This window comes from Lepisma saccharinum, chromosome 4 (assembly GCF_977018435.1).
Source record: "Lepisma saccharinum chromosome 4, izLepSacc3.1, whole genome shotgun sequence".
NCBI classification, from domain to species: Eukaryota; Metazoa; Arthropoda; class Insecta; order Zygentoma; family Lepismatidae; genus Lepisma; species Lepisma saccharinum.
In genome coordinates this window covers 114,076,823-114,090,822 of record NC_139232.1, presented here as the reverse complement: position 1 = coordinate 114,090,822, position 14,000 = coordinate 114,076,823, and the positions used below count along the sequence as shown (strand labels likewise).

The 14,000-nt window shown below is 38.9% G+C and overlaps 1 protein-coding gene across 3 annotated transcripts in view; it reads right to left on the bottom strand.

Annotated features, from left to right (window-relative positions):
* The window catches only part of LOC145986800 (ankyrin repeat and SOCS box protein 16-like), a 33,823-nt gene extending 21,440 nt beyond the window's left edge, over nucleotides 1–12,383 (bottom strand). Inside the window, exons 1-2 of one of the 3 annotated variants that reach the window (XM_083121238.1) lie at nucleotides 12,264–12,361; nucleotides 6,431–6,540 (exon numbers count right to left, since the gene is read on the bottom strand). In XM_083121238.1, coding sequence (XP_082977364.1) covers nucleotides 6,431–6,436 — 6 coding nt within the window. In that variant the 5' untranslated portion in view covers nucleotides 6,437–6,540; nucleotides 12,264–12,361. Of the gene's footprint in view, nucleotides 1–6,430; nucleotides 6,541–9,071; nucleotides 9,126–12,263 lie in introns of those variants that run through there. The other 2 variants (XM_083121239.1, XM_083121240.1) reach the window with 2 other exon arrangements.
* Nucleotides 12,384–14,000: the final 1,617 nt, after the last annotated feature.

Here is a 14,000-nt window from a genome sequence, read left to right as displayed (position 1 = left end):
TTAATGAAGAATTGTTTAGGACAAAATGTGAAAGTGAAAGATGCATAGTGCTGGACACCTCAGCAGTGGTGTCCGTATTTTGTATTTCCCTTTTTTTCCTTTGCGCCTTTACTGTACGGGGTGGCCCGTAAATCCATACCCATTCATATATCTTATGTATCTAGTGTATAGAGTTTTCTGTGGGCTGTTGAGCATAATATTATGTGATGTCATGTTCTGTGAGACATTGTCCGCAACATGGCAGGGTTCCTATCCATATGTTATTATGTTATGTTATTCAATTATGCATGTACGTTTTGGTTTCAACAAGATGGGGCTCAGGCTCATTATGCCCTCTGCTTGTGTGCGTGAATATCTCAATGACACTTTTTCTAACAAATGGATAGGTCGTGGTTCTGAAATATCCCCAGCGCCTATGAAATGACCCGCAAGAAGTCCGGACTTGACAAGGTGTGATAACACTCTTTGGGGATACATAAAGGACATTGTGTCGAACAAGGACATTATGTTGCGAAAAATGTCTCACAGAACATGGCGTCGCATAATATTATGCAGCGAGAATGAAGGACAGCACACAGATACACTGGGCACATAAAATATGTGATTCGGTAGGGACTTACGGGCCACCCTGTACAATCAAAAACCTTCGATTACGTATGATGGGAAAATTATTAGGGGCAAGTAGTATTGAAATAAAAAAAAATTGCTATGTATCTGTCACTGCGTATATCAATTGTGGCTACTGTGTTCATAAAATTTGTACTTTGCCAGAATGTCATCGAACTCATTAAACTCACACAATTCAATTTTCGCAGTATTTATCACTGAATTCGTGTAAAATGTGGTGAAATTTGTCAGAAACACTACAAAAGTTCCCAAAAATGCCACATATGCATATATTTCGCCACTCAGTAGGAACAACAGAATGTGTTCAGTACATACCATTTTTTTCTCTTACTACTAAAATCTTTCGGGTAACAATTACCGGTTGTCTTTTTAGGTTTTATTTTTTAGCAGTGCCACTGATTTGTATCTAACACATTTTTATATAAAACGTTATTCCTCTCGGTTGAATAGTTAGCGGCTTTTAAAAATGTGAAGTGATACAATGTTTACAGCTCACTCGGCCGCAATTAAAGCCCCTATCACACGGAACTGGATTTTTAGTTGGAATGCCCTAGTTGGCGATGAACTGACTTTCTAGGTAGAAATTATGGCCGCCTGGCTGACTGCTTGACTGGTTTTGAGGAATAGGACATGTTCTAATTGCTACTAACTTCTTCGACTAGATTCTGTGGAACAGCCAATCAGAGCAAAGTTTGGCCATGTGAAGATAATCTGTGAGTTTGCAAAGTAGCCTTTTTTGTCTGTGGTTTCCGAGTGCATACAGCACGAAAGGCATGTTTACAATTGAAAAAGCTAAAATATTCTTCCATACGTGTATAATAAACGTTGTAAAGTATGTATTTAATCAGCGTCGTTCTTCTTTACCTAAAACCATTTAATACGAAGTGATATTCCTCTCGGTTGAATAGTTATCGTATTTTAAAAATGTGAAGTGATACGTTGTTTACTTCTCGCGCGGCCGCCATTATAGGAACGAAAGACTATCGACAAGTACGGTATAACAAGTACCGTGTGAGGCGAAAACTAGCAAATGGGTAGCCAGTCCAGCGTCAACTAGAGCGTTCCTACTAGAAATCCAGTTCCGTGTGATAGGGGCTTAAATTATGACCCAGAGTTCGATTTTAATTGGTTATGCAACGCGAAATGCTAAGGAAATTATAGGATGGATTCTATCTGTGAAAAATGTCATGGAATATGAATGGCATCAATAAAATGCTATGAGTTTTCATAGCTTTACATGGTAGAATTCGATAGTAGCAGAAATGTTAAGGAAAATACCAAGTAAAATGCTTTGTCTAAAAAGGGCTTAAAGCTGACCTTAGAAGATAGCCTCAGGACAAAGTGCAGTAGTACAGTATGTGAATTTTCTCCCATAATTATTTTCGCAGTGAGAAATTGACAACGAGACAGCTTCCATTGCAGGCATTCTCGGCTTTACTTATTGATACATCAGGCATCCCGCCAATTCAAGAAAATCCGGCATTCTTGGCGCCAGCGTCGATCCGGATGTTGCACAGAGCCAAGCGGGTTAGTGCAATAAAATTACGACAGAGCGTGGTTTAGACCCAGGAGGCGCCGTTGTAAAGGAACGAACCTGTTAACCCGCGTCTTGAGAGCATTGCGCAGAAAACACACTGAAATAAATACGATTCATTCTTAACCTACATCCTAAATATACGCTCCAAAATAAATGGACTAGCTACAAACATGCAAACGAAAGCACATGCAACAACAGAATATAAACTCCGGAATCAGAGGTAGCGCTCCAACAGCAACAAAAATATAAACAAGCAAGGGGTATGGAATAAGGTTAGTGGCCAAAAATATTTAGCTGCAAAGCGACTACGTGCTGGTAGTGAGACTTTGGGGAAGGACAGGTCAGTTGCTCTGGCAAGAAACAGACCTGTAAATATCGAAAGATCAGCATTAGGGTGGAACGAAAACTTTCTTTTTTTGTAAAGAAAATTCTGATAGTGCGGAAAAGTTGCCATTTGATGTAAAAACGACCAAAATAAAACTTGATGGTAATCGGAGCATGTCTTGAGGTGCCGCAAGTACGATAAAGTTTTAAAAATTTGACATTTTTGCTCTATTTCAACCTTTTTCTCTAGTTTCTTATTTCCGCTACTAAAGCCCAAATCCCAAAGTTTATGCCATTCTGATCAATACAACAAACGTTTTTGGGGGGTTTTAAATTTAATATTTTAATATTTTTTTTCCTCACCATTAATTTAAAACCCTCAAAAAACGTTTGTTCTTATAATAAAAAGGCATAAAAGTACGAACTTTTTGATTTCGGCAAATATGAAACTAGAGAAAAAGGTTGAAATAGAGAGAGAAAATCAAATTTATGAAACTTTATCGTACTTGCGGCACCTCAAGACATGCTCCGATTACCATCAAATTTTATTTTGGTCGTTTTTACATCAAAAGGCAACTTTTCCGCACTATTAGAATTAAAAAAAATCGTTCCATAATAATGCGAATATAGTCAACGTTTTCCAGTAGGGGTGTGCGCATATACCGACTTCGGAAAATTTCAAAACATCATATTTTGAAATGATAAATTCTCGTTGATTTCTGACTGTGTCTGATATTTCTTCGAAATGGCCACTTGTATTTCAGAAATATATAAAAAACGACCACTTGATGAGAAACTAATGTGCAGAATTCGAGAATCAGGATTTAAAAAAAAAAATCCCGGCCCTGCGAAAATAATTTCCGTCTCGCACACTCCGACTTTATAGTATTGGCCTTATTTTAAGCGCATTTCTGCCACTTGTAGCTGGTTGGACTCCACTTTAAACTGTAGGTCCACTCCCGATTAGAATCTGTGCATAAAATAACTACAACTCGTAAACGACTGGACGGAATTCAAACCTGGAGCATTTCATGACGACACTCGGCAAATTCAAAGAAATGTCAAGTCAATTGAAGTGCGTCCAGGGTCATTATAAGCAATTTCATGGGCAGGCCACGTGGCATGCAGAAAAGACGTAAGAAACGTGTGAGCAGGCCAGGATGAAGATACAAGGGCATTGTTGAGATAGAGCTGAAGGGAATTAAGGAGGTTGATCAAGTGTGCATTGGTTTTGCCATGGATGGGGGAAAGGTACGAAAATAAAACTGATTACAGGAAGTCCAGAGAATTGGTTTCTAGTATCAACGTGGATCTTCGAAATGGGAATAAATTTGGTCACAGGTCCAAGCTCTAACTGAGCCATAAAGGAATACAGAAATTCATGCAGGGTCATTCCATGCCAAACCATCCAATGGTGGTTGCATGACCATTTTTGAAAAAAATCATTTTTAGTACAAACGTTTGTACATGTTTCTAGATATTAAAACCAATGTTCAAAAAAAAGATTGTCTTTAGTTCTCCTGGGGCAGCCATTTTTCCAACATGACGCATGGCTTTTCTTGCTCATGTAGCAGTTTACAGAATCCTTAATTTCTCAAAAGCCATTAGAGCTAGAGACCTGAAACAAAATTCATTTGTAGCTAATGAAGTATACTTTCTATGATATTCAAGTATGTTTTGCTAAAAATTGCATCCTAAGTATAAAAATTATGGTGGAAATTTGGGTAACAATAATTAAAAATTTGGATTTTTAAGCCCCATTTTTTTTAATGAAGGGGTTTAGTCTAAGGCTTGATGTTTTTTTCATGTGTAGATCTACCTGCAGGGTGTCTGCAAATAAAGTATCAGTGCTTAGAAATGCAAACCTTTTTTACAGCATGGCCGTTCATTGAATTTTGACAGTTTTCGGGGTTAAATATCTCAGATATATCTCTTCACAAATTCTGAAATTTGGCACAAAGGAAGCCCTGCATGAACCTAACTCACAGTAAAAATCTCAACTTTTAGATTCAACTCGTTTTGGTCAATATGAGGTAACGTATGTCACCTAATTTCTGACGTTGCAAAGTAAGGTTAAAACTACATCCCATACTTAGAATAATGAAGTATTTTCTTTTTCCTTTTTAAAGTTGGTTTAAAAAAGCCTCAGAAAATGTAGTAACATAAGGTTTTAATATTTGATTTCAGAAATTGAAATTACAAGGTATGACAATTGCAATACTTAGGATGCAATTTTTAGCAAAACATACTTGAATATCATAGAAAGTATACTTCATTAGCAACAAAATTAATTTTGTTTCAGGTCTGTAGCTCTAATGGTTTTTGAGATATTAAGGATTCTGTAAACTACTACATGAGCAAAAAAAGCCATGCGCCATGTTCAGTGGCGTACGCAAGGGGGGGTTACCGGGTTTAACCCCCCCCCCCTTGAGCTTTTGAAATCTTATGGAAAATGTTGTAGAAAAAATTAAAAATGGCTAATTTATCACAGTCAAAGATCTGCGACAGTAATAATAATAATAATAATACTAATAATAATTTGAATTATTATTCCAATGCAGCATGGAGAAAAACAACATTCCAAACACAATCTAAGCGGCCACAAAGTTCAATTTTGCAATCCTTTTGCAAAAAGTCGCGCAGTCTCTCGTGAGAATTGTGAAAATTCCTTGCTTCGTCGCAGTGTGCCGACGTTATTACAAACGTTCTTCCCGGTGCTGATTTTGCATCCCCTTGTGAACTCTCAAGTGATGCTGAGTCTACATCCACATCATTAAATAATGTTGAAGAAGTGTTTTGTGAATCACCTAGAAGTGGTAAACGTGTTGGAATGTCTATAAAATTATTTTTGAACGAAAACATAGACTCAGTGGAATTTGGTAATATGTATTCTCGCGCCTCATCATCATCCTGGGTGAGTTCCATAGGTAAAGGTATTGTAAATTTTCCCGTGCATATAGCACCGTGCCATGAAGGCACATGTGGTGTGCTGGGACCCACACATTCTCGATCTCGGCCATTTTGCAGGGATGTGATCAGCACCATGCTCCGGCAGCCTTTATCCCCCAGGGTTGCTCTCAGGTACCCATTGATATGAGGCTGGGTGCAGAGACAAGGCTGGATAAATTCCAACCAACTCCTGGAATCGAACCCGGATCTCCCACGAGGTTGTCAGCCTAGACCACCGCGGACCCTTGAATGAGTCTCATATTTTGATTATTTCAATAAATTTAATATATTTGCTTGTTTTTATGGATTTTCTTCACACTTCGAATATCTCACCTATCATATACAAATAACAGTTGACTACACAATTATTTCGTAACAAAAAAACAAAAAAAATGTAATTTTGTTCTATTCCTTTCATAAATATATTTATGAAGATCTCTACTACTTAATAATAGTAGTGATATAAGTAGCAACAGCAGCTGCATTAGTAGTATTGTTAGTAGTAATTAAACTAATTAATTAATTGTAAGTATTATTATTAATTATTATTATAAATTAATTAAAGTATAATAAAACAATGGTAATGTGAATTTGTAGAATGTTTTCGAAATAACCCCCCCCCTTGATGAAATCCTGCGTACGCTACTGGCCATGTTGGAAAAATGGCTGCCCAAGGAGAACTAAAGACAATATTTTTTTAACATTGGTTTTGATATCTAGAAACATGTACAAACTTAGGTACAAAAAATGAAAGTTTTCTAAAATGGTCATGCAACCAATTATTTTAAAATTGGTTGATTTGACATGGAATGACCCTGCAGCGTTGTTAGAATTGCATTATTAACTGTACAACGCTTTAAACGCAATGCACTGGGCAAAAAATAAAACAAAATATGGTGTTAGCAGAAATGATGCATCATTAATATTACACACGAAAGCACAAAACAAACACAAAAAAAAACTTTCCACTATTAGAAATTAATAGTTACTAACCCTCATGTTTTGCTGATTATTCAGTTCGAAGCTGAACTGGCTGCCTTCACACACGCTTGTCAGCTTCGAGTTTAGTCTATCATGCGACAAAGCTGTTGTTAGCCGAGAGGCTGCAAAAATTACATCAAGATACACAAATTATCAACATGGCATAGATATGCACGTTATGGGCAAATTGTATTAAGTTGTTAATCATAATAGTACGAACCCAGCATCATGAAGCTACGAATGTGTTTTCTTTTCATATTCCGGGCCTTACGATTTCGTCTATCACAGAACGCATAATAATAATAATAAACAAATACAGCGGACGACAACTACGAGCACGGAACTTGAACTGGTGATAAACAAGAGTTGCGCACCCGTTTTTCCGTGGTTTAACGAATAAAAATTGGGAACATGTAAACGGACATGACAGCAGTGACAAAGAAGTACATAATTAATTATTGGTTATTTACAAATGAAACATTATGATATACCTATATTGTCAACAGGAATGAACAAGAAATGTTAAAAATATTAACATTCCCAGTATGAATTAACATACAGGCTATAAGTTTAAATGTGCTAAAAGAAAGTTGCATTTGTTAATTACAAAATAATGCTATGTTTATACTTATTCTAATTCGAGAAAAAATCAATCAATCGAAAAACAGTGTAATACGCAGGAGCCAGGTTATTTCAATAATCTACAAATTAAAGGATAAATGGTTCCACATATTTCGAAGTTCCAAAAAATGAATTTTATGTGATCTGAGCAATTACAGTACATAAACTTGATGACTACAATTTTTAAACTTTTAAAGGTTTTTCTTGATAAAGGGGCGTAAAACTAAATTTAAAAAATACAATAACTATGCATTTGAGTTTATTAAGTGTACGTAAAAAATAAGCAAAAAATAAAAAAATAATTGCGCTGGATGATAACTCATCTGGTGGATTTAGTAGAAGATTTTCCCCAAGTATAATGGGTACCATATAAAATATTTCGTTACTATTTTCTTTGGATAATTATATTTACAGTAGACTCGCGATTAACCGAGTTCCGATTAACCGAGGCTCCGGGTTAACCGAGGAAGTGGTTGGAAAACATCGCACTTCATAACGCCCCCCCCCCCTGTTTGTTTATGGAGTCAAGTCACCGTCCACGCTGCACGTGTTCGTTACATTGTTGGTGTATCCGATTGTTACGGTGGTGTTTAAGTCTGTGTAGGCCTATTCTAAGCGGAAAAAGTAATCTTCCCATTTATGTTGTACTAGTACTAAATAATTACTATACAGTTTTAAGTGTTGTTTCGTCATTTACGACCTGTTAGCACATTATCTCCGTATTATCCGAGGTAATCTCGGTCCCAATTAGCTCGGATAATCGCGAGTCTACTGTTTTGTTTTTTTAAAATCCGTTTTCTCTCTCCGGTGCAGTCGGTAGGGGTTTAAATCTGGGCTATTTTCCCCCTCCTAAAAGTAATACGCTTGCTCTGACATAAGGTAGAAAGGGGATAGAGGAATGTTACTCATTTTCTCTACAGACCAAACAGTAGACTCGCGATTATCTGAGCTAATTGGGACCGAGATTACCTTCTTTTCACTTTTATATCAACGGCCTACACAAACTTCTAGCGTTGTCCATGTAAATAAACCATGATCCATGTGGAGGACCACGTCAATTGTTTGACACGCAGAGCAACAACCACTCGCAGCCAAGCCATTTTGCGTTGCAGGCAAAAGAACTGCCTCCTTTTGGCCCTTTCGCCAGTCAGCTGCTCGCTTCGAACCTATTTCCGCCTCGCAACTCTTGCCAAGCAGCATGCAGACCGCCCGAGCACGTGATTGCGCCCTGTGCCAAAACAAGAGTTTCATTCCACGCTCCGAGGCGCCGTGCCAAGTTTACGTCCGGTCGTCACAACACGGGAGGACGAGATGTATTTACATTTTGCTTTACGGGATTCCCCTTGAAGTGGTTTCTGCAGTGCAAAAATACACGCGGAGAGAGAGAGAAATGCTCGACCTCTGCGTAGGAGACGTTAACCTTCCAGTTTTATGGCCTGGGTGGTGTTTCCAGACTCCATCGCCCTAACTATTCCTAGACAATTATTGTGTTGGCTTCTTGAGTTTCAGTTTGCATGAGTTTTGTTTACAGTCCACTTAATGCACAGGTAGGTTAATTGGGACTGGACCTACAGCTCAAAGTGGGATCCGAACGAACCACTGCGCCATGTGCCTCGACCGGGTATCGAACCCGGGACCACTTGATTACTTGGCTTTTGGACCAGTAGAAGAAGGTGCGTAGCCAGGGGGGGCCTCTGGGGCTGAAACTTCCCCCTTTTCCGAAATCCTGCAAATTTTTCGCTGGAAATAGCGTATAGTGTTACTTCATTAGCGGGATTAAACATCTTGTACAGGGTGGTCCGAATGTCCTGTTACCCCCAGGTATCTGTGGAACTAATTAAATTTGTTTTCTGCCTTCAGAATACCTGACACAAGTAACTATAGTGTGGATAAATGGTGAGCAGCATGTGTATGGACACTTGAATGTCCATAGACCAGAAAAACAATAAGGGAAGTGCTGTATGACTTGATTGCAAGGTTTAACAGACACCAAACCGAGACCGACAGTAATCTCGCACAGAACACGGCCTACCTGTTCGTCTTGCGACACACAAACAGTCTGTTCCCTTGAATTTTCTACACCATTCTCTTATTGTTTTGTCCGTTGGTGGTTCTGTACGATACTCGGTTCTAAAATCACATTGCACCGTACAGGTTTGACGTCTGTCGAGCCACCAAGGGAGGACATATCGAACATTTGTAAGGTAGCTGAAAAACATATATTTACTCTTTTCACTGACATGCTACCATTCTCGTGGGTGAGTTAGCCCTGAGCTATCGGCTTCCAAAATCCCGGACAGACTTATGGAACGCCATGCCCTGTATTTCGAGACGAGACGGAGAGACATACATTTCCAACTCGAGACCGGAAACGAGACCGAGACACTGCCAAGCTTCGTCACCCCTCCTGTTCAGCACTGGATCGTCGTGAAGGTGACATTTGCACAACTATCTTTAAGTCATGGACTCGGACCGCACACACGTGAAACAAATCAACTTGGCTGGATAAGAACAAGAAAGCTTCGGTCGCTTCTGTCAAGAGGCACTGACAGAAAGACTGGGAGATAAGACGTAGCCACATAAGTTTTGTCGTGCGATTGCGGATAAGTGGAACATCTTGTTCTTAATTGAAATATGTTCTATTTGCGGCGATGAAGTCACAGGATAATAGCCAGCGAGGCTCAGTGGGCCAGAAAGTGTAAATAGGTGAACGCGCATTTGGCTGCCAAGCTCCGTTTGGCATTTCAGCGTCCATGCAGGTGACTTGGCAACTCAAATTAGGTGCAGTATCCATGATGTTTCGTTTTCGAAGTCCTTATTTACGATTTATCATATTTACCACTTTGTACTTACTCACGGTTGATTTTATCAGGTTATTTAGAAAGTAAGTTCATACCTTCACAAAAAATAACTGTGCAATTATTTGTGACGAATTTATTAGAAAAAGAACAGGAATCTTACACCATAAGCTACTTTTCCATATACATTGTTAAGGCACGTGTCATGCCGGAAAATAAGCTTTTGTAGACTCCTATCGAAGACATCTGCCGCCTATCACGCCATCTGAATGTGAAAATGGAATAACCCCTTTACATAACAGAGTTGGCACAGAATTACTTCCATTTCTTTCTACATTTGGATGTCATATTTCCTTCGACGAGAGTCTACCATAATAAATTTTCACAAATATACGTGTCTACTTTTTTAAAAGCCTAACGGAACTTTGTGAATATTAATAATGTCTACGTTATTTGGTATGGACAATTCTTTGTAAATGCCATTGCAAAAGCGCAATATATAGCTATGCAAACAAACACTTTCTTTTCGAATGGCGTGGTATTTTCTCTCACGCCAAATAATCATTGACTTATAAAGCACGCTGAGGGGGATGATCTCAGAAAATGCATCTGCTCCTTCGTATCACAAGGGAAAAATTGATGTCGCTTTACTTGAAAGGGAAGTCCGATGTCAATTAAAATTCACGACATGACAGATTTTGAGCTCCGCAATAATGTGATCGCACTATTGTCATTTCTACGGGCGCAGATTAAGGAGGGATGAGAAGGTTTTACCCTCCTTGACGATTAAAACTTAGAATAAATACTTTCTTGACATAATCTTTAATAAACATTGTAGAACTCGGAATGCATCAAACTTTTGCTGCATCAACTGCTAGAGCTAGACGTGTAATTTTGTTTTCTTTGAAATGATCGAGTCCGATCTGTTGAGCTGATTCATTTTCAGCGCGTCACACGGTACAGCAGCTGTTAAAGGTACCCTGTAGTGTATTTGTTTGTGTTATTTGCGTGTGATAACTAGAGAAATCATCCTGCCACACGTTATATTCAATCCGGTTGGACCTTCACGTTGCAAGATAAGACTGCTTTTATAATCGCAGTGGCGGATACGATCTTCCTTTTCTAATTTCAAGATTTTCAATATTCAACCAGTATTAACACTGTTAAGCCTTGTTTCCATGTTAATAAAACATTCAAATGCTGACAAAGGCAAAATTCATTGTGTAAAAAATATACACTAAAAACGTAACGTTTACACACTATAATAGGGTCTTCTTCAGACGAAGTTAAACAATAAACGTTTTTAGTGTATATTTTTTATACAATACATTTTGCCTTGGTCAGCATTTCAATGTTTTAATCACCCAGTATCTTTTCTCTTTTTAGTGTCTTATCAATTTCTTGTGGCTTTTTGTCATTTTGGAGCCTAGAAATGACGTAATAATGTGGGTGAAATCGGTATACCCGCTAGATTCAATTATTGTCGCATGTGTGTAAAGTTAGGCTAATCGCATGATGAACAGAGAGGCAAGAAAATGGAACTGAGCTTCCAAGAACTTCTCTGAAGGAACAGCGTCTGTGTTTTTCTTATTTTGCAAGGCTTTCCTGCCACTTTTGGCTAATCGCGACAATGAAAACAAAATTACGATTACATGAAATTGGCAGACAAAGGAATAGGTACCGATGTCAAGGGCAGGAGCAACCTGGAACCAAGGTACCATCCAAGTAATTGCCTGAATCGACTGAGGGAAACAACGGGAAAACCTGTCATGATGGTTGAAGGCTGTACTCTGTCCATTTTTCAACAATATAAAACATGAAAGATAACTAACGAGAAACCATTAAAAACACAGTAGCATCGCAGCAAGGGGCACTTTTAACTAACCTAACCTTTGTTATAAACAAGCAGTATGCACTATACAAGCATGTGTTTTGTCGGACAGTACATAGATTAGACGCGATACGAGCTAGGAAGCAAGAGGCTAAAGATTGGAACTCTTCTTAAGGGGAACTAAAACACTTTATTCAACACTGCTGAGAATTTTGGGCAATCATCGGTGAAAGGGTAGCGGATGAGCTGTGATTCCAAGACTAAAAAACTGTTTCCTGCGTGTTTCTTAACTCATATACTTAAAAATTCTGGCTCTGTTGTCTGAAGGAAGGGAACTCTTAGCATTGATAAATAAGTATTTCAAAATGAGTTGTCAATTTTGTTTTCCGAACTTGCACTAATTCAACATGGCAGAAGTTTCAGGGAAGCGGACTCTAAACCACAACTTTAAATACGATCGTGACCTCTTAGTATACATATTGATACTGTTATTATGCTTCCGAGTTTTAAACTGTATTCTAGATGCATATAGTACAAAACAGCAACAAGAACGTTAAAATATAGCACAATCCATTTATTGATAAGCAACACTCACCAACGATGTAGTTCCCGCGACACACAGCCAAAATTCAGACACGCGATCAGCTGACTTCCGAGTCACAGTCCTTCACAGTTTTCACTCGCAAGCTTTCTTGCAGTTTCTAAAAGACGCAGAAGGCCGCAACACCTATATATGCGTTCAAAATAAACGCTGCGTGCGTCGCTTGGATCCGTCACACACACGCGGTTTTGGCAACATTGCTCGCGAATAAACAGAACTGCGCGAACGCAGACTCCAATGAGTTGGCAACGACGCCTACTTGCGAGATAAATTTAACCGAACATTTATGGATGCGTACTCCAGAGTTTCAACAGATAAGGAAATAAAAACAATCACTTTAAAAGACACGAGGATGCGCGTCGCAATCGAAGCGAGCTGCGACGACAACAAAACGCTGCGAGATCGACTCTTCCTTTCTTCTTTTAGCATTTTTACCTGAGAAAGTGCGTCAAAAATTCGCATGCGAGAGACATGCGCATCTGGCCGAAGGGAAACGCATGAAATGCTGGCACAACATAAAGAAATGTCGGTGCCCTGGTGTTAACAGAATTCCAGAACAAGTGAACGCGTTGTAAGGCAGAAACGCTGGCTCCGAAAGCAATGTTGCTTGCGGTGCAAAGCACTACGCAGGACTTATTTTTATTTCGGAGGGGGCTGGAATTCTAAGACCCGCTTTAGACGAAAGCATGTTCCTTAACATTTAAGCCATGACCAAAATTCTACCGTGTATAGTGTAAAATCTTATGACATTTCTCATGGATAGAACCTGTCCTATTTCCGTAGCATTTTTCGTAGCATAACCAATCAGAAGCGACCTCTAGGTCACGAGTGCAGTTGTAATGGCGGCCGCGTGAGATGTAAACAATGTATCACTTCACATTTTTAAAAGCCGATAACTATTCAAGCGAGAGGAATAACGTTTCGTATAAAACGTTATTAGGTACTACAAACCAATGGCGCTGCTTAAATACATACTTTACAACATTTACTGCACACGTATGGAAGAATGTTTTAGTTGTTTCAAATGTAAACACCGTGCACTCAGCATAGATGGTGTAACTCGACGTGCCTTTCATGCTGTATATGTTATACATTGCAATCGCAAAAGCTAGCCGAAAAGTTACATGAAATGCTTGCGTGTAAAGTATTATCTGCTATAAGATTTTTGGAAGCGTTTACATAGCATTCATGCTAGCAAAAATGCTAAAGGAAATGCTTTCGTCTAAAGCCGGCGTAAAGGTGGTACATAACTGCGATCTTGGGGAGTAGAGTTCAAAATAAAATATTTCGTAATTAGCATTTTTAACCTCAGGTTTGAAAGTTCTTCAAAGACAAAAATGGTTATCGGGGATCATTCTAATAGGGAGTTTGCATTCACAACTTTGCCCCCCCCCCCTCCCGAGTTCACTTGAAAGTTTTTATTTCTTTACAACTTCAGAGGGGGCTGCAGCCCCATGAGCCCGTCGCGCACGCCAGTGATGCAAAGCAACTGGCATGAAAATACTCAAAGTAGAAGTCTGGAAACATGAATTACAACTGTTTTTTTGTTAGATTCCCGTAGTACTCTCATATTGTTTGCTTGATTACTTGATTTATATTACTTCGCTTTTCTTCCACTTTCGGCTAATCGCGACGATGAGGATGAATGGTAATAAGATGAACGGACAATCACAAAGACATAGACAGGATACGTCGGCTGTGAGTCCAGACGCCAGAGCCCCGTTGACCTGA